General features: G+C 43.1%; 1 protein-coding gene across 1 annotated transcript in view; it reads left to right on the forward strand.

The window, feature by feature from the left end:
* Window positions 1–8,053, forward strand: part of ankrd24 (ankyrin repeat domain 24) — a 36,938-nt gene extending 28,885 nt beyond the window's left edge. Inside the window, exons 17-21 of the mRNA XM_051935421.1 lie at window positions 657–860; window positions 6,230–6,406; window positions 6,501–6,659; window positions 6,858–6,923; window positions 7,045–8,053. Of these exons, the coding sequence (XP_051791381.1) occupies window positions 657–860; window positions 6,230–6,406; window positions 6,501–6,659; window positions 6,858–6,923; window positions 7,045–7,122 (684 nt within the window). The 3' untranslated portion in view covers window positions 7,123–8,053. The remainder of the gene's footprint in view (window positions 1–656; window positions 861–6,229; window positions 6,407–6,500; window positions 6,660–6,857; window positions 6,924–7,044) is intronic.
* The last annotated feature ends 11,023 nt before the right edge of the window (window positions 8,054–19,076 follow it).

Consider the following 19,076-nt stretch of genomic DNA (forward strand, 5'->3'; position numbering starts at 1 on the left):
TCCCCAACTTTGGAACTCACTACCACCTGAGCTTAGAAATATTGAATCATTTTCTCTTTTCAAATCTAAACTTAAAACTCATTTGTTTAAGATTGCTTTTTCTCTTTGATTATAATTGCTCTGTCTGATTTTAACTTTTGAATTTTACTTATTGATTATAATCTGTGTTTTGTCTATTGTTCGGTGTCCTTGAGTGTTTTGAAAGGCGCCTATAAATAAATAAAATGTATTATTATTATTATTAAAGCACGATGATAAATCCGACTCACTACACACATGACAGACAAGCATAAGACAGTCCATGCATCTATACAGGTGCGATGATTCAGGATAAAGGCGATAATCCACAGGTGACGGTATTGACGGCAAAACTGATGGGTGAACCTCTACTTACTGACTAGCTGGCTTCCCTTTTCAAAGCTCCCACTGGCCGATCTTGTCCCCAGCAGCCCCTGTGTTCTCCTTGAACATCCAATCAGAGCCACAGTGGTGTCTGCTTTGAGTGGAAGGTCTTAAGTAACATAGCGCTGCTACAGTGTAATCTGAGAAAGGGAGCCCTGATGTAACAAAGTTGTGTCTATCAAGAATTGAATGACTTCAGTAAGCTAGTCAAAGTAAGGGGAACCCCAAGGGAAACTTGTGTTTTGTCTTTGAAGGAGTCTCTGGAGAAGAAAGTCCAGCAGTTTACCCAAGAGCAGGCCTCACTGGACACAGAGCTGACCAAGCTACGGGAGCAGAAGGAAGGCAGTGTGTCTAAGGAAGAGCACGAACAGACGAGGTGTTCCCTGCAGGTGGAGGTGAACACTTTGACGGCAAGACTGAGTGAACTGACCCGCAAGCACGAGAAGACATGCACCGAGGTCAGTAACTGCTAGGCTGACAAGTCCATTTCTAATTTGAATTTTCATTCTGCTTTCTGTGATCCTGTTATGCCACAACATTATGGCAATTGTGACAAGAACAGGGCATTCAGTTCAGTGACCTACAAGCTTGCCAAATCTCTCCGCCTAATTCCTCTAAAATATCATCAAGGCAAGTTTTGCAGGCCCATGAACTCCTACTGCCCTCCACAATGCCTGTTAATTATTCCATGTGTTGATGGTCCTCTTTGTAAAGAAAAACTTGCTAACATTTGTGCATTAACTGTCCTTAACACTTTAAACTCAACCCATTTTTCTAGACCTGATGGTGGAGACCAAACAATAATGCAATTTTTTTTTAAATTGCATTAAATCATGAATTTCCTCATTGCTATAATTTAAAGTACATTATTTTGCTGTTAAAATGCCATATTGCGTAGTACAACTCCATATTGCAATGTTTTTCTTTCTTCCCTTAAAGATGGCTGATTTGCTCTTTCATGAACATCCTCCTCCCCCAAACCCCCCAATGGCTTTCTTGATCCTCCCCCTGACTCAATAGGCTATATGCACACTCTCTTCCGGATTCCGTGACAGCCAGCTGCTGCACTTCCGGCACTGATATCAAAACAGACCAGCTATGGCGTCTTTCACACAATCGCGTCAAGATGAGCCCAAACTTATGGTAAATGACGTAAGTCGCATTATTCAAATATTATGCCAAATATCAGGAGCTTAAAAGGAGAAGGGCTTCAAACTATAGGGTTCAAGCTTCATCCACATTTACAAAGGTAAGATCCAAACGTGTTAACTTGTGTCTACTATGGACTTACATGGGACAAATATGTGGAACATTAGGATTCTATAAAAAAAACAGACTTTCAATAACTAGTCATTAAGCTTTTTCGTATATAAGCTTAATACATCATAACAAGAGACAGCTGGACATCTCACCCTGTAAAAAAAAAAGCGAATGTCTCTGTCTGAGCCAACAAAATGGTGAATGCCAAACTGCTGTTTCACTGTAAGGGTCTCGGTTTGTTTCCCCAGCTGGAGGATCTCCTCTTTGAAGCCTCCGTCTCCATCCAGCACCAGGTTGACAACTACTGGATCCTCCTCCTCCTTGCCCGGTGTGTCATCCTCCTTTCTCCTCTCCCAAGCCCCCAGTCTTGCATGTGGAATGGAGAAATTGAGAAGCAGCTCCTAAACATAATCGAGCCTCCTCCATGTTTCACAATAGCTATGGTATTCTTTTCTTTCAATTATGGACATAGAGCTGATGTGACTTGCCAAAAAGCTCCAGTTTTGTCTCATCTGCCCAAATGACATTCTCCCAGAAGCACTGTGACTTGTTAATATGCATTTGAGCAAATTCCAGTCTGTCTTTCAATAGTGGAGCCCTAATGGGTCTTCTTCCGTTGAGCCCACTGTTACTCAAAAAGTGACGGATGGTCCAATCAGACACTGATGGAGCTTGGAGTTCAATTTGGATCTCTTTGGAAGTTGTCCTTGGCTTTTTGTCTGCCATTCTCACTATCCTTCTGCTCATTCTGGGGTCAATTTTCCTCTCTGCGGCCACATTCATGGTGGTTGGCTACAGTTGTGTTGACCTTAAACTTCTTGATAATATTTGCAACTGTTGTCACAGGAACATCAAGCTGCTTTGAGATGGTCTTCTAGCCTCTGCCTTTAACATGATTGTCTATCATTTCCTTTCTGATCTCCTCAGACAACTCTCTTCTCTCTTCACGAAACAGCAGAGTGGTGACTTTTCTCCATTTAAATTGGCTGAATGACTGATTTCACAATTGGAGACGTGATACAAATTCATAAAAACAGAAAGTTTGAAACAACTCCACTGAAGCAACACAGGAACTGCTCCCTTCTTCAACAGTCGCTGCCCTGTCTCAGAACCAGGTTCACGAAAATCCTCTTTGTTTAAAATGCTGGCTACAAACTCGGTATGGGCACTAACCGTAAAGGTCTCTCTCCGGATAGCGGCAGTCCATTCAGATCGGGTTTCCGCACCGGTGGGAAATGTATGTTGTACTTACTGGGAGCTTGACATAAAGGTACACAACAACGTTTAGCTGTAGAGCTATGTGTAAGCTGAAGCTTAAACTTCTTTTTCTTGGCTATTCTCACCACTAAACAAAAATCCCAACTGCAGCACGGACAACAGAAGTGACAGAGCTGGCTGAGATTTCACCAGAAGTACAGTACGTCAGCACTATCCTGTGCATATAGCCTATTGTGTACAGTTTTATGGACAGACTATCATCTACTAAATGAGAGCGATGTTTCAACTTTCAAATGACACCACTTTCCTCTTCTATGTTTTCCACTTTCTGTATTTCAAATTATTTTTCATAAAGACATTTTTGAATCTTGCAACTATTGATGTTGTAATCTGGATACACGGTATACTTTCTTATCAACTACCGTATATACTCGTGTATAAGTCAGGTCTTGAAACCCAAAAAATCGATCATAAAATCAGACCCCGACTTATACACCCGTTCAAAAATGCAACTCTTAATTTTTTTTAACATCTTCTTGCTTCCTCCAATCTCTTCTTTTCTTTCACCACTTCAAAGACTTTTAATTTAAAACCAGCTTCATATTTTCTTCTGGTCAAATGCTCCATCGCAGATAAGGGATGCTCTTACGATAAAGGTGTAGGAAGGTGTGAGATACACAAATCAGTGGAAACGTTGCTTCGGAATAGTTTGGGTATTACCATGTGGTCACGTGGGCACAATACATAGAAACAAAAGGCCGTGTGCTCCGTGGTTACTCTCTCAAGTGGGTGTTAGCATATCATGATCTCTTAGACTAAGAGTTTTCCGCATTCGACTTATACGACCGACATTATAAAATACCAGAAATTATACGGTAAAATCAAGCCCCGACTTATCCGCGGGAGAACTTAAACGCGAGTATATACGGTAATATGTATTTTCTGACAGAGTAAGAACTACCCTTCAAAACAATGCACAGGCCAGGGGTCTCCAGTAATGGTTATGAATGCTATGGGTTCTTATTTGAAAACAGTAAACCAGAGAAAAAGAATTCTGCTTTTTATACTCCTCCAAAATAGTAAAATTAAGAAATATTACTTGTAGATATTTTATACCATTATTTACTGGGTGTTCCTAACACATTCCCTAGCACTTTTATAGTGTGAGGAAGCTCATTCTAACACTTGTGGAAATAAGAATAACATTCAAAGTGCCGTTTTGTTTCTTATAAAAACATTATTGAACTTTGCATCTTATTTTGCAGTACCAATGTCAATTTGTCAATGTCAATGTCAATTTATTTATATAGCACATTTAAAACAACATAGTAATGCTGTGGCCAAAGTGCTTTACAATAATAGAATAAAAAAAAAAAAACAAAACAGATTAACATAAATAGAAATAGAATATATGAGCATAAAATAAAATAATAATAAATAGAAGTAATGTTAGAAGTTTTTTTTTTTTTTTTTTTGTTCATTATTTCGCCTTATACAATTTCTTGGGGTCAGAGCGCAGGGTCAGCCATTCTACAGCGCCCCTGGAGCAATTACAGGTTAAGGGTCTTGCTCAAGGGCCCAGCAGAGTAGGATCTCTTTTGGCAGTGACGGGAATTCGAACCGGCAACCTTCTGGATACCAGCGCAGATCCTTAGCCTCAGAGCCACCACTCCGCCCCTAAGTTAGAAGTAATGTTACCATATGTCAGTCAGTCATTTACTAACCCCCTTATTCCTGAACAGGGTCGCAAGGGTCTGCTGAAGTCTATCCCAGCAGGCATAAGGCTCAAAGCAAGGATAAACCCTGAATAGAACGCCAGGCCATCGCAGTATGTGCACAACATAACTAATTCTTCAGATGTAAAAATTCTGATTTTTGAGCGATAGAACATGAATATTGAGTAATGGATGATGAAGTCATAGCCAGTAAAATCCAAGGAGCAGAAAGCAGACATGAAGTTTTAACATGTTTCTACTTGTGCTTCCATGATCTTGTTGAAGAACTTGTTTTACAGTAAGAGCTGGCATCCACTGTGCTAATGCCTTTCGTAATTTTTACAACTTCAGTTTGGTCACCCCTTAATCTCTGTTTTCTTAAACTGAAAATATTAGTCTCCTTTAATCTTTACTCTCATTCCTCTCAGTCCCAGAATCAGCCTAATCGCTGTTCTCTAGACTTTCTCTAGTGATGCTATGTCTTATTTGCTTTGCGCCCTCCCGCACTATAACCTATCGTCTAGGGGCGAGGGAAGCTTTAGATTCGTCAAAAATTTCGATCTCTGGTTTTCGACAGATCTCATCGTTTTAGGGCACCCTGATACCAAAAACATAAATATCTCAATGATGGGTGTGTGTCTGGTTTTCATTCTAACCCTTTTCTTAATTAGTGACCACTTTTTTGCTACTAATTAATTCCTTTTCCTTTCATTTTAATTGACTTGTTTTTTAAGATTTGTTCCCCTGAACTTCTTCCTCGTTCCTCTTGTTAAAGAAGCCCGGCCACAGACAGACACCAAGGACACACAAAGTTCAAATGCACACTCTATTTATTATTTTTCTTCTCTGCACAGTACACAATGCACAGTGCACAAATTACCCACAAGGTTCAGTCCCTGTTCTTTCCTGAACTCAGCATTCCTGAGACCTTCATCTTTCTTTATTTCCAGATATTGTATGACGGTCACAATTTGCTGGTCATGTTTTCGCTCATTTTGTATCTCATTTTAAGGAAAAAGAAACAATTAAGGGGTCTGAGTCTTCAAGAGCAAGTCAATCAAAATTAATTCAACAGAAGTTCATTAGCAGCAAAAACAGGTCACTGATTAAGAAAAGGGTTAGAATGAAAACCTGCTTCAACTGCGGCCCTCCAGGACTAGAGTTTGAGACCACTGCTCTAGAGGAGCCCTCAAATACCGTAATTCTGCAATGAATTATGAATTCTTCTCGTCAGTTACTATCGTAATGACCTATTTTATGATCAAAAATATCCGCATCAGAGTGGTAAATAATTACTGAAATGTTAGAGAATAGTTCGGGAAACTTGGTTCCTAGGGCGCAAAGCCTACTGACGCTTACATCCAAATTTTTTGTAATATGGAGACCAAAACTGCACACAGTACTCCAGATGAGGCCTCATCAGCACGTTCTAAAGTTTGTGCAGATCCTCCTTTGGCTAATTTAATTTAATCTTCTCTTAGCCTTCTTACACTACTGTACACTTCATTATGGTGTCACAGGCTCATTACTGTATCTCTATGGTGGCAGCCATCTCTGCAGGACCCTATGAGGCCAGTTGATCACCATGGCTTCATGCAAACAGGTGTACACAGCAGGCATTTCTCTACTAACAGGTCTTCCAAGTGCAGCGGGAGGCTCTCTTTATGAAAAGTGAAAAGCACGCAGCAGAGGCCCAGCTTGCCACCGTGGAGAAGCAGCTGAGTGACCTAAAGGCTGAGTCGGGCCGCGTTCACGAGCTGCACAAGAACATTGAGGAATCTAACAGCCTGGTCAAAGAGCGGGATCGCAAGGTAGGGACGTGTCCCAGAGTGTGCCAGCTGGTCAGGACTGGCACGTCTGTTAGATTGAAACCTTTAATAGGTACACATCCTCTTTAATTCCCAGATAACAGAGCTATCCAAGGAGGTGTTTAAACTCAAGGAAGCGCTGGGGACCTTGTCAAACCCTCTGACCCCCATATGCAAACAGATCCCTGCCCGGGCAGACCACCATGAATTGGAGACTCTCAAGAGCCGTGTTAGTGTGCTGCAGGGTCAGATACAGGTACAGTATGTAGAATGGCAAAAAAAAAAATGAGCCTTTCTATCATAAAACCAGTACCGCAAGATCAAAAGTGCCTGATGATAGTCATGGCTGCACCACAATGCTCCACAGCCGGATTCAAGGAGGTGACGTCTGATGACATCTTTTGAACTCTCCATTGTCCTCCAGCTAAACCCTGTCCTATGTCTCTCCTTGCAGGAATGTGAGAAAAAGCACCTGTCAGTGGTATCTGTATATCGAGCTCATTTGCTCTCTGCTGTTCAGGTAAGTATTGGTGCCCCTCAAAGGCTTGGATAAATTCAGATTCTGGGAATTTGAAAGTTGGAATGACTTTTCTCATCTCATCCGCTTCAGAAGAAGTTCTGATTTTTGTCTTTTTCTTTAGGGACGGATGGATGAGGAAGTGCGAGTTTTGCTGTTGCAGATACTACGGATGCATCAGTTGGGGGGATTTGCCCACTGAAAGACTTTCTACACACACACACTCACACACACACCAAGTCATGTGTTCAGTAGCCCTCTTACATTTGCACAAACATCTCCTTAGACTGTCATTTATGGAGGCTCTTTAACTTAAGATTTGTACTCACTTAGAAGACCAAAAGGACCCGAGGGCACCAGCCTGATCATTAAAATATAATTAGGACACAGATATTAAAAAGTAGGGGAGAACATTCAGTCCATGAAGCTGGTTCTCTAATAGCTGCTGTGTCTGACTGATTCATTGATTGCTATTTTGTCCAGTTAGCTCTTAAGTCACCTTCAGCTACATGAATATTCCATATTCCCATGAAGGACCACATAGAAGACTAATACCCAGCAGTCCTCACTCTGGAGATGATGACCTGAAGATCGGCACCTAATTGAGCATAAATCTGGAGAACAATGACCTGTTGCTGCTCAGGTAAGGGACATGTGACCAGGAAAACAAAGAACAGCAATCTGAAAAGAGTGACTTTTTGGTCCCCAGCTAACAGATCACCTCCCTGGAAAGCATCTCCCTGGAGCTCAATGATCATGAAGGATAAGTTTGGTATTTTTCAATACCAATAGCAGTCATACCACCTGCACTTCAGAAGATGTCCACCACCTGAAGCTAAGCATGTTTGGGCCAGGCCAAGACCAACCAGGAAAAGACTGGGTCGCTGCTGTTAGAAGAGGTGAGGCCAGCAGGGGGCACTTACCCTCTTGTCTGAAAGTGGACCCCAATGCCCCAGTGCAGTAGTGGGGACACTGTGTTGTTAAAAATGGTGCCGTCCTTCAGATGATGAGTAAAATGAGGTCCTGACTCTCTGTGGTCATAAAAGATCACTGGGTATCCTTCACAAACAGAAGAGTGTATCCTGATGTCCTGGTTAAACTGTCCTCCATGGCCTGGTCATTTTGCCCCCCTAATCATCCCCTGTCTCTAATTGGCTATCACTTCACCACCTAACAGCTCCTGTGTGGTGAGTGCACTGGCATGGCATCATTTAGGTGGATGCTGCACATTGGTGGTGGATGAAGTGGCTCCCCACTCACCGAAGCACTTTGAGTAGTAAGAAAGGAGCTATATAAATGTAAAGAATTATTATTATATAATGCTAATTTGCCACATAAATCTACATTCTAAAGTGAAGCATGTTTTTAAAATGTTAAAAAAGAACTAGCTTGCTGTTGCATTTTATAATAGGTATAATCAGCACCAGGGGTCCCAATGTGAAAAAAAGCATTCATACTTACCGAATATGTCCATGTTTCAGACCAGAAAAGTTATTGAGTAGTGATGGGCATCTGGGGATTGAACACAAATTGCTCGACATGTCATTTTAAGCAGAAAAGAAAAGCAAAAAATGTTTGTGTGATTCAGACATTTTAAAAGGAGAGTGGCTGTGTGCTTCACTTGGCCGCTCATCTAATACTGTTGCACCCTTTGAGGTTTGGATTCACCGCAGAAAGTCATTGCCAAGCACCATTATTACATGTCTTTGCCCAGATCTGAATTGCCGGCTCTGTTCTGCAGACAACTAGATAATCATACCTGAAAACAAATAGTCACACTTGGTGACCGCTGACATTCTTTCACTATGCAGAAGCTTATTTTATTTCATTCTTTTGCAAGGGGGAGCGGCGCAGTGGTAGCACTGCTACCTCGCAGTAAGGAGACCTGGGTTTGCTTCCCGGGTCCTCCCTGCATGGAGTTTGCATGTTCTCCCCGTGTCTGTGTGGGTTTCCTCCCACAGTCCAAAGACATGTGGGTTAGGTGCATTGGCGATCCTAAATTGTCCCTAGTGTGTGTGCTTGGTGTGTGGGTGTGTGTGCCCTGCGGTGGGCTGGTGCCCTGCCCGGGGTTTGTTCTTGCCTTGCGCCGTGTGTTGGCTGGGATTGGCTCCAGCAGACCCCTGTGTTAGGATATAGCGGGTTGGAAAATGACTGACTGACTTTTGCAAGGGTATTGCCTGCTGCCACTTGTATGGTAGTGCAAGTGTATCCTTCGGTGGTCAAGCGAGAGAAAGATTGAGCAGGAACACGGCATGCAATCAAGTGACAAGAACGGACCAGACGTTATAGGCATACATTTAGTTTGAATCAGGTTAAAGTTTTAGTAAGTTCAGTTTGATGTGGTAGTGCAGAGCTATCATTCCAGTCTCACAGCATCAGGGTCTGCATGGAGTTTGCTTGTTCTCCTTGTGTCTGGATTGATTGGTATAAGTGAATGTCAACATTGATAACTGGGTTGTGGCATTTTAATCTGTTTCCTCATGGTTGGATACTCCCATTTATTTCATTTTCTAAATTTTGTGTTTATCATGCAAGTGCATGACATGTTTCCAAAAGTGTAACATGCAGCCGGCTTGACTTTTTCTAAAAATCTAAAGCTTTTATATAAAATGCAATGCAATCGGTTCAGGTTTATCGTTTGCACAAAATACAATAAAACCTTTTAAAGTGCACATTTCACCACCCCACTGCCACTCGGCATGACTCTCGCTTCATCCACCATGTAAAACTCGCGGTTTTAGATAAAATTATCTTATGATTTGGGCAGGCATGTGTTATTACAAGCCATGGCAGAACACAACTACTGAAGAAACAGAATTGCAGAAGTAAAAGTACGAAAATATGCAGGATAGAGCTTGGCCGCTGGGGGCGGGATTGAGGGCTCATAGCTCCACCCACAACGAGCAGAGATGCGAAACATGAAAGTATCCTTACCTCAAGAAAATAGTGCCAAGACTACGTGATGGAAGGTGTTGTTTCCTTTTTTATTTTAGTTGATACCAGCATGCCTGAGAAACGGTGAAGGCATTTTTTCTTGAATCGAAGTTCAAAGTGGGTGTATGTGGTAAGTTTTAAGACTTTTCTTCACAAAGAGACCCAGGACCCATTAGATAGATAGATAGGTTGGCTCTGTTGTAAAATGCAATGGCAGACTAGTTATTTATTTTAGTTTGTAAAGTATGCTTCACTTTAGAACATAATTTCATGTGGCAAACTAATACTGTACAAGGGCAAATCAAAAAGTAAAGGACATTTGAAAATTATACCATAACCACAAAGGATAGAAGCTGACGCATTACAACAACAACATTTATTTCTAAAGCCCATTTTCACACAAAGAATGTAACAGCTTTACAAGATGTCAAAGAGAAAGTTACTGGAAAATGACCTGTAGGTGCCTACCTAACCGAGTTCCATTCCCAAGAGCAATGCTATATACTCAAGGTATACGCCTGATAAAGTAACAAGATCCTAATGGAGAAGGCGATCAGGAGGTGCTCACTTAATAGTCTGTCATTTGAGAGAGCAGTGAGCATAAGGCTGTGGACTAGCAGCCCGAAGGTGCCCCCTGAGGACAGACTCTAGAAGTTTTTATATGTGAAATGACAGTGTCACTCTTTACATCTATTGCATGGAAGAGCTTCCCCCTTACACAGTGTAAGTGCCAAACAGGATTGTCGGGCACCCCACCCGGGATGAGTATGGGACCCTTACGCAGACAGGAGGACAAGATAAGGGAGCAGTTTGGGAAAGTTCTTAAATTTTAATATTTTTATCCACTATCTGCTAGAGCAGGAGTGACCATCTCAGGTCTTGGAGGGCCGCAGTAGCTGCAGGTTTTCATTCTAACCATCATCTTAATCAGTGGCCACTGTTTGATGCTAATTAACTTTTGTCTTCATTTTAATTAATTTGACTCAGACCCCTTAGTTGTTTCTTTTTCCTTAATTAGCAGTCAAACAATGAGACACAAAATGAGCCTCCACATGCTCACCTGTGCCCACCACACAATATCTAAAAATAAAGAAAGATGAAGGTCTCAGTAAAGTTCATCTCTCAGGTCACCAAAACAGAAAAATCAGCAGAGTTGGAAATGTCTGCTGTGACAGAATGAGAGCAACAAGAAACCGTGGAATTAAATAACGGGTTTAATTAACCGCAAGAATCGGCTTCTCATTAAGAAACTGGTTGGAACTTGAAGCCCCAATTTACCTGGTCATTTGTTGGCTCATTTGTTTACATCGCGTTTCTGTTTGGTTATCATTTAATGAAGAAAAGAATCAATCCAGAGGACCGACTCTTTAAAAAAAACAGGACTATTAAAATGAAGGGGAAAGAAGTTAATTAGCAGTGAAAACTGCTCACTGATTAGGAAAAGGGTGAGAATGAAAACCTTCAGGCCTGGAGTTTGACCCCCCTGCGCTAGTCTCCCATGTGAAACTTTGCAGGGCATTTTGGGAATTGTAGTGCAGAGAGTCGGCCCTGCTGGGGCTCATAAGAGCCACTAGGGGGCGCTGCGAGGATTCACAACTTTTTGGGAGCACTTCCTTCAGGTTGTACCCTGGCATTGGAAGTATGTGCGGGTCCAACGTAAAAGGAAGCCATCCAACCTCCTCCGGTGATTCAGAGCTGGGAGAAAGGAAGGCAACACTCGCGGGTGGGAGGTGGATGGACAAAGAAGAGATTGCAGGAGCAAAAGAAGAAGACTATTGTGTTTATTGGTGCTTGTGTGACCTGAAAGAAACCTGTTGTGAGGTATTTTGCAATAAACCCCACTGTTCTGAACCCGTGACTGACTGTGTCACTTGTTTCTGGGGCTTGATGCTCAGTGGTGCCCCCTTTCTGTCACAACAGAGCGATGAGGATGGGGCAGTTGGTCCCCTTGGAGTTTTGAGTGCAACAGTACAACGTGTTATTTAAACATACATTTATGACAGTTGCCAAAACGCTGACCTCAGCAAACCTTGCCACCCTAGGTGACTGCCTGTTTTGCTTATATGGTAGAGCCAGGCTTGTACCCACTTAATAGGGCATCACACTGGAAATAAGCGATCTGGAGATGACCATTTAGTAAAGCATAACACTACAGCTCAGTGACCTGCAGGTGCCCACCAAAGAGAGTTTCACTCAAGATAAAACCTTTCAGGTGGCAACTGATTGCACAAGAGGGAGTCCATCTCACAGAGTTGCCACTCCCTGGAGAGCAATGACCTGTAGATCGCACTCAATATGTGGTTCATAGTCTTGAAAAGTTACTTGAAGGTGCCAACAAAATAGCTTCATCCTGAATAGTAATGACTTGGAGGTGCCAATTTAATAGGCACTCCCTCTGGAGTACAATGACCACTTAATAAAGTGTCTCATTAAATACAGCAACGTAGAGGTGACCACCTGACAGAGCAAAAAATTAGAACTTATTGATCTGGAGAGGCCAATCCAGCCCCCAAGACACTACAGAACTATGACCTGGCATTGCCCAAGTAATGCAATATCAAAGTAGAGAATGGCGCCCTCTTATTTGAGCATCACGGCTTAAACTTTGATTTGGAGGTTCTCGGCCAACAGACCACCACAGCGTAGACCAGTGTCTCTGATTGCTTAATAGAGCGTCACAGTGGTGGAAGTTATGCACTTGACAGAGCACTACAATGGAGAACTGGCACCTTAAGGTGACCCCCTATTTCTGCATTAAATTAGAGAATAGTGAACTGGGGGCGGCCAACTAACAGAGCAAACTACTTAAAAAAAAAAATCTTTAGGTGCCCACATGGCAGAGTATCAACCTGGAAAGTAGTGGCCTGGTGCTGCTCACTTAATAGTGTGACTCTGAAGAATGGTGTGACGTGGCTCACTACTGCATGGGCTGTGGCGAGGGGAAGCAGGGTTGGGGTGGAGTCTTGGGCAGGGGGGACATGTGGTGAGGGCTTGGGGCACCACACTAGAGAGAGCGCTGTGTGACAGGGGTCAGGGGCAAATAAAAAGGGAGTGTGTGGTTGATGAGGGGCAGCTTTGGAGCTCAGAAGGAAGACACCAACAGTGACTGGAGAAGGGAGCGAATGGTTAAAGTGTGGGCGAGAGGCAGACAGGCCATCGGTGATCTGAGGTGTCCCCGAGATCCAGACAACGGGAGCAGTAGGGCACCGTTTATATTGCGGCACACCAAATAGAAGAAGACTTCCCCGGAAAAGTGGCTACTGTGTGTCTTATTCGACCGGTCGTCACGATATTAACAAGAAGGTGTACGTTTAATAGAGCTTCATGGCGGAGGATAGTCACCTTAAGGTGCCTACGTAACAAAGAATGTCACTGAAGAACTGTGATCTGCAGGTGCCCACCTTAAAGAGCAACCGCTCTAGAGGGAACAATGACCTGCCACCATATAGACCAGGGGTCCCCAGCTCCTGTCCTGGAGGGTCACAGTGGCTGCAGGTTTTCATTCTAACCCTTTTCTTAATTAGTGCTCTGTTTGTGCTAATTAACTTCTTTGAATTGATTTTAATTGACTTGTTGTTTTAAGATTTGTTCCCCTGATTTGCTTCATTTCTTTCCTTAAATGGCACCCAAACAGAAATGAAATGTGAAGTGAGTGAGCCGACAGAAGACCACCTGAGTCAGGGCCTCAAACTCCAACCAATTTCACTCCAACCAGTTCCTTAATTAGGCTCTGATTCTTGTCGTTAATTAAACCCGTTCTTTAATTCTGTGGCTTATTGCTGTTCTCATTGTGCAACAGCAGACATTTGTGAAATTGTTGATTTTCTCTTTTCTAAGAGATTTAGTAAAATATTTTGGGGACCTGAGCAGATCGACATTCCTGAGACCTTCATCTTTCTTTATTTTCAGTGTAACAGTAGGGGGCGCTAGTGCTCCCTTGAACCCTCAGGTACCATGCCAAACACCAGGTAAAAGTATAACTTTTCTTCTTTTTATTATAAATAAGTGCACAAAGCACCCTCCACTCCACACTACTCATACAATAAATCAATAATCAATCACCAATACAATATTCTCTGTCCTCCTCTCCCAGACACTTAGCCACCCTTCCTCCCAGCTCAGCTCAGTGTCTGAGCTTTCCCACAGTCCTTTTATATCCCCTGACCCGGAAGTGATTCCAACTCTGCCGTCCATGATTCGCTATCACTTCCGGGTCAGATTAAAAGTCCTTTTCTTCATCCCGGAAGCACGTCGTTCCTTCTGGTCATGTGATCATGACGTACTTCCTGGTCATAGGGTATGTATAAGTCCTTGAGCCTCCCTGCAGCGTCCTATGGTGTACAGCAGGGTTGGGAATAAAAAACCCATTGTCCATGATTCCCTGCTGGTCTTCGGGGCACTCCCATGCTACAGGGAGGGCTCCATCTAGCGGCCTGGGGGTATTGGCTGGGATGAACAGCTGGCCATCTCCCACATCAGATATTGTGTGATCAGTGATTTTGGTCATGTTTTGGCTCATTTTGTATCTCGTTATTGATTGGCAGTTAATTAAAGAAAAAGAAACAATTAAAGCGTCTAAGTCTTCAAGAGCAAATCATCCATCCATCCATTATCCAACCCGCTACATCCTAACTACAGGTTCACGGGGATCTGCTGGAACCAATCCCGGCCAACACAGGGCGCAAGGCAGGAAACAAACCCCGGGCAGGGCATGCGCACACACACCCACACACACCAGGGACAATTTAGAATCACCAATGCCAATGTCTTTGGACAGTGGGAGGAAACCAGAGTACCCGGAGGAAACCCATGCAAACACGGAGACAACATGCAAACTCCATGCAGGGAGGACCCAGGAAGCGAACCCAGATCTCCTAACTGCGAGGCAGCAGCGCTACCCACTGTGCCACTGTGCCGCCCAATACCAAATCAATTGCAATGAATTCAAAAGAAATTAATTAGCAGCAAAAACAGGGCACTAATTAATTAAAGGGTTAGAATGAAACCCTGCAGCCAGTGGTGCCCTCCAGGACCAGAGTTGGGGACCACTGATATAGATCATCAAGTTGAAGAATGATGAAGAACTCAAGGTATCCGCACAACACATTGTCTCACATCGTTGACAGGAAGTTGTGCACTTAATTGGTTGTCACAGTGCAAAAGAGTTACCTGGAACTGACCACCTAACTGAGCGGAGAGCAAAACTCGAGGAGTATTTTAACAGCTCTGACTCCCGGCGCATGTGGCAGGGCATTAGGTCCATCACAGACTTTAAGGGTAACACCTGCTCAACTAACTTTGGAAACTTGCTCCTTCCTGATGACCCTAATCCCTTCATCGCGAGTTTTGACAAGAACAACAACCAACCTATCACCCAACTAGCCCACCAAGAGGTCACATTATGCACTCTGGTTTTGAACACACATGAGGTGAGACGGGCTGTATGTCACACTAATCCTAATAAGGCTCTGATGGGGTTCCTGGATGGAACTTGAAGCATCGTGCGGAACATCTGACAGCAGAGTTCACCAGCCTTTTTAATGTCTCTCTTTAGAACAGGCCACTGTCCCCACTTGCCTACATTTGTCCCTATTCCAAAACAGGCAGTGGTGAGGTCCCTGAGAAATTATCGCCCGGTGGCCCTGACCCCTGTTGTTCTGAAGTGCTTTGAACGACTTGTCCTCAGGCACTTTAAGAGTAATGTCACCACCTCCTTGGATCAACACAGTTCAATTACAGGGCAAACAGGGCAACTGAGGACGCATGGTACCCTCCTTACATTGGCTCCCGGATAAGTTTAGGGCCGTGTAAGGAAGCAGCAGCTCAGACAGATAATGAGGGGCTAAACCATGAAGGGCTTTAAAGATGCGAAGAATAATGGAGTCAATGCAGCGGACGCACAAGTCATCTCCCACCCCAAAAAAGTTCAACATAGAAAAATCTGCAGGCAAAGTCATGCTAACTGACTTCTGGGATATTGGAGGACTATTGCTTCTGGAGTTCATGCCACACAAGACAACCACAACTGGGTAGTGTTACGCCAATCCAGGGGTCTCCAACACATCGCTCACGCGCTATCAGTAGCTCACAACCCCTTTCCAAGTAGCTCGCCAAAGGGATAATGAATCCAACATAACTTTGAAAACTTGAGTAGCCAAATTAGGGGTGGGCGATCTTTCCAAAAAATCATAACACGATCCTTTTAACACAAAATCACGATCAACAATCTGAATTACAATCTCACTTTTCAATGTGGCATACACTTAAGAGAACTCATCAAGACCTAAGTAACACTTTATTTTAAATATCAAACAAAGTTGAATTCAATTGTTCTCTCGTTCGCTAGCTAAGCGGAGTTAAGGAACATGCCCCAAGTGAGAGAGGAAGGCCCCCCGGGCACGCTGCGTGGATCTCGGATTCACACAAATAAATCGGTACTGCAAGCAAACTATGATACATAGTGCAATGAAAGAAGTCGCAAAATCAACCGGAATGTTCAAGCAAATTATAGAAAAAAACCCGATCTAAATCTGTGAAGTAGTTCTCTCGTGAAAAGCGGACAGACATACAGACAGACAGACATAGGATTTTATACTGTACATTATATCAGAATCAGAATATCTTTATTGTCATTGTAACAAATACAACGAAATTAAGTGCAGTCCCTGTGGTGTCAAAATATAAATAAATATAATTAAAAAAAAGGATAAGAAGAAGTAAGGTAGAACACAAGCATTCAATATAAGACCTTATTGCACAACATGTCATCTATTGCACTGCTGCATTGGAGGTGATTAGGTGGCATTCAGTGCCATGATAACAACAGGGTAGCAACTGTTATTCAGTCTATTAGTAAATCAGTATTACAGTACTATTAGTATTATATATTAGTAAACCTTCAACATAATGTGCAGTTAAAGTCTCAACAGCATTCTCAACATTTCTGGAGCTTAGTAGAGCCAGATAACTATAAGAATCTTCAGCAATCAGCGCTGAAAATGTCTGCTTTGTTTGGGTCTCCATACCTCTGTGAGTCTAACATGAATGTCATGAAATCAAAGTTCAGAGCAAGACTGACAGACGAACATTGAAATGACTCCATAAGAGTGACCCTCAGTGGCTCCACTCCACCATACACCTCAGTGCCAGTCATCTGACTAACTAAAAACACATCACACATGCAACTGGACCTGTGAATAAAGTGACACAGTGACATGTGACAAAATGACAAATGAAGAAGTCATATCTGTGTAGATAGATAGATAGATAGATAGATAGATACTTCATTAATCCCAAGGGGAAATTCACATACTCCAGCAGAAGCATACATAAATTAAAGAGTGATAAAAATGCAGGTATAACAGACAATAACTTTATATAATGTTAACGTTTACCCCCCCGGGTGGAACTGAAGAGTCTCATAGTGTGGGGGAGGAACGATCTCCTCAGTCTGTCAGTGGAGCAGGACGGTGACAGCAGTCTGTCGCTGAAGCTGCTCCTCTGTCTGGAGATGATCCTGTTCAGTGGATGCAGTGGATTCTCCATGATTGACAGGAGTCTGCTCAGCGCCCGTCGCTCTGCCACAGATGTCAAACTGTCCAGCTCCATGCCTACAATAGAGCCTGCCTTCCTCACCAGTTTGTCCAGGCGTGAGGCGTCCCTCTTCTTTATGCTGCCTCCCCAGCACACCACCACGTAGAAGAGGGTGTTCGCCACAACCGTCTGATAGAACATCTGCTGCATCTTATTGCAGATGTTGAAGGACGCCAGCCTTCTAAGGAAGTGTAGTCGGCTCTGTCCTCTCTTGCACAGAGCATCAGTATTGGCATTGGTATTGTACAGTATATTTGGAATTGTATTGTTTTGTTTTGACAGCATTCATGTTTTAATTCAATAGTGTGAGATACACTAAAAAATGCATACAGACATATACAAAATGCACGTGCAGGTGAACTAAATATTTTTTGTGGTGTTTTAATGTAAAATGTGAGCTGTGGACACCAACATTTTGTAAATGTTCATGCAAAACAAGTTTGTTTAGGATGAACTTATTAAGCTATGAGAATAAACGTTAGAAGACATGAGTAGCTCTCGGCCATTTTCATTTTGTAAAGGTAGCTCTCAGGGGAAAAAAGGTTGGAGACCCCTGGCCAATACGATGGTCGCTGTGCAGGAGTCAATCAAGGAGAAAAGACGAGGAAAACTCACAGCGGGCGTGCTGCTTCCTCACGACAAGGCGCCACTTCATGTGTCACGTCAATCCCAGGCTGCCATCTGAGAAGGTGAACCCTCCACCCTACAGTCCTGACCTGGCGCCCTCAGGTGATTTCCTGTTCTGAGTTTTGAAGACGTCTCTCTCTGTGGACGGCGGTTTTCAAGTGATCTGATGGTCAAACAGAAAATTTTTTTTTTCCAAAGGGGTTAAAGTCATCGCAGGAAACGTGGATGAAGTTTATGGAGCTATCAGTGGACTAGACTGAGAAATAAAAACAAAGATTTTTTGAAAACTTTTCTTTCTTACTATGGTGCCGAGGTGTCAGCCGTTGCATGGCTGCACTCAGGTTCTAATCTGGGATCCAGAGTTGGTTCGTCATGTGGTGGTTGCGGCAATGAGCTGTATCAGCGTGTGCTCCTAACCTCACTAAGGTAGATAAATTATTAAACGGCCCTCGTATTTGCTTATGTTGTCAGTCAGTCATTATCCAACCCGCTATATCCTAACACAGGGTCACGGGGGTCTGCTGGAGCCAATCCCAGCCAATACAGGGTGCAAGGCAGGAAACAAACCCCGGGCAGGGTGCCAGCCCACCGCAGGTTACACACACACACACCAAACACACACTAGGCTTATATTGTGCCTTTTACATCTTGGAAAAAGTGTGAGCAAATAACTTATGTTCATATTCTAAGTGAGTTTACAAATGCAAATACAGTCATATGAAAAAGTTTGGGACCCCCTCTCAGCCTGCATAATAATTTGCTTTCAACCAAAAAGATAACAGTGGTCTGTCTTTCGTTTCCATCTGAGTACTGCGGTGTTTTCCGAACAAAGATTTTTAGTGACGCAGTATTTAGTTATATGAAATTAAATTAAATGTGAAAAACTGGCTGTGCACAAATGTGGATCCCCTTGTAATTGTGCTGATTTGAATGCCTGTCACTGCTCAATGCTGATTACTTGTAACACCAAATTGGTTGGATGAGCTTATTAAGCCTTGACCT

Source organism: Erpetoichthys calabaricus, chromosome 12, assembly GCF_900747795.2.
Source record: "Erpetoichthys calabaricus chromosome 12, fErpCal1.3, whole genome shotgun sequence".
NCBI lineage: Eukaryota > Metazoa > Chordata > Cladistia > Polypteriformes > Polypteridae > Erpetoichthys > Erpetoichthys calabaricus.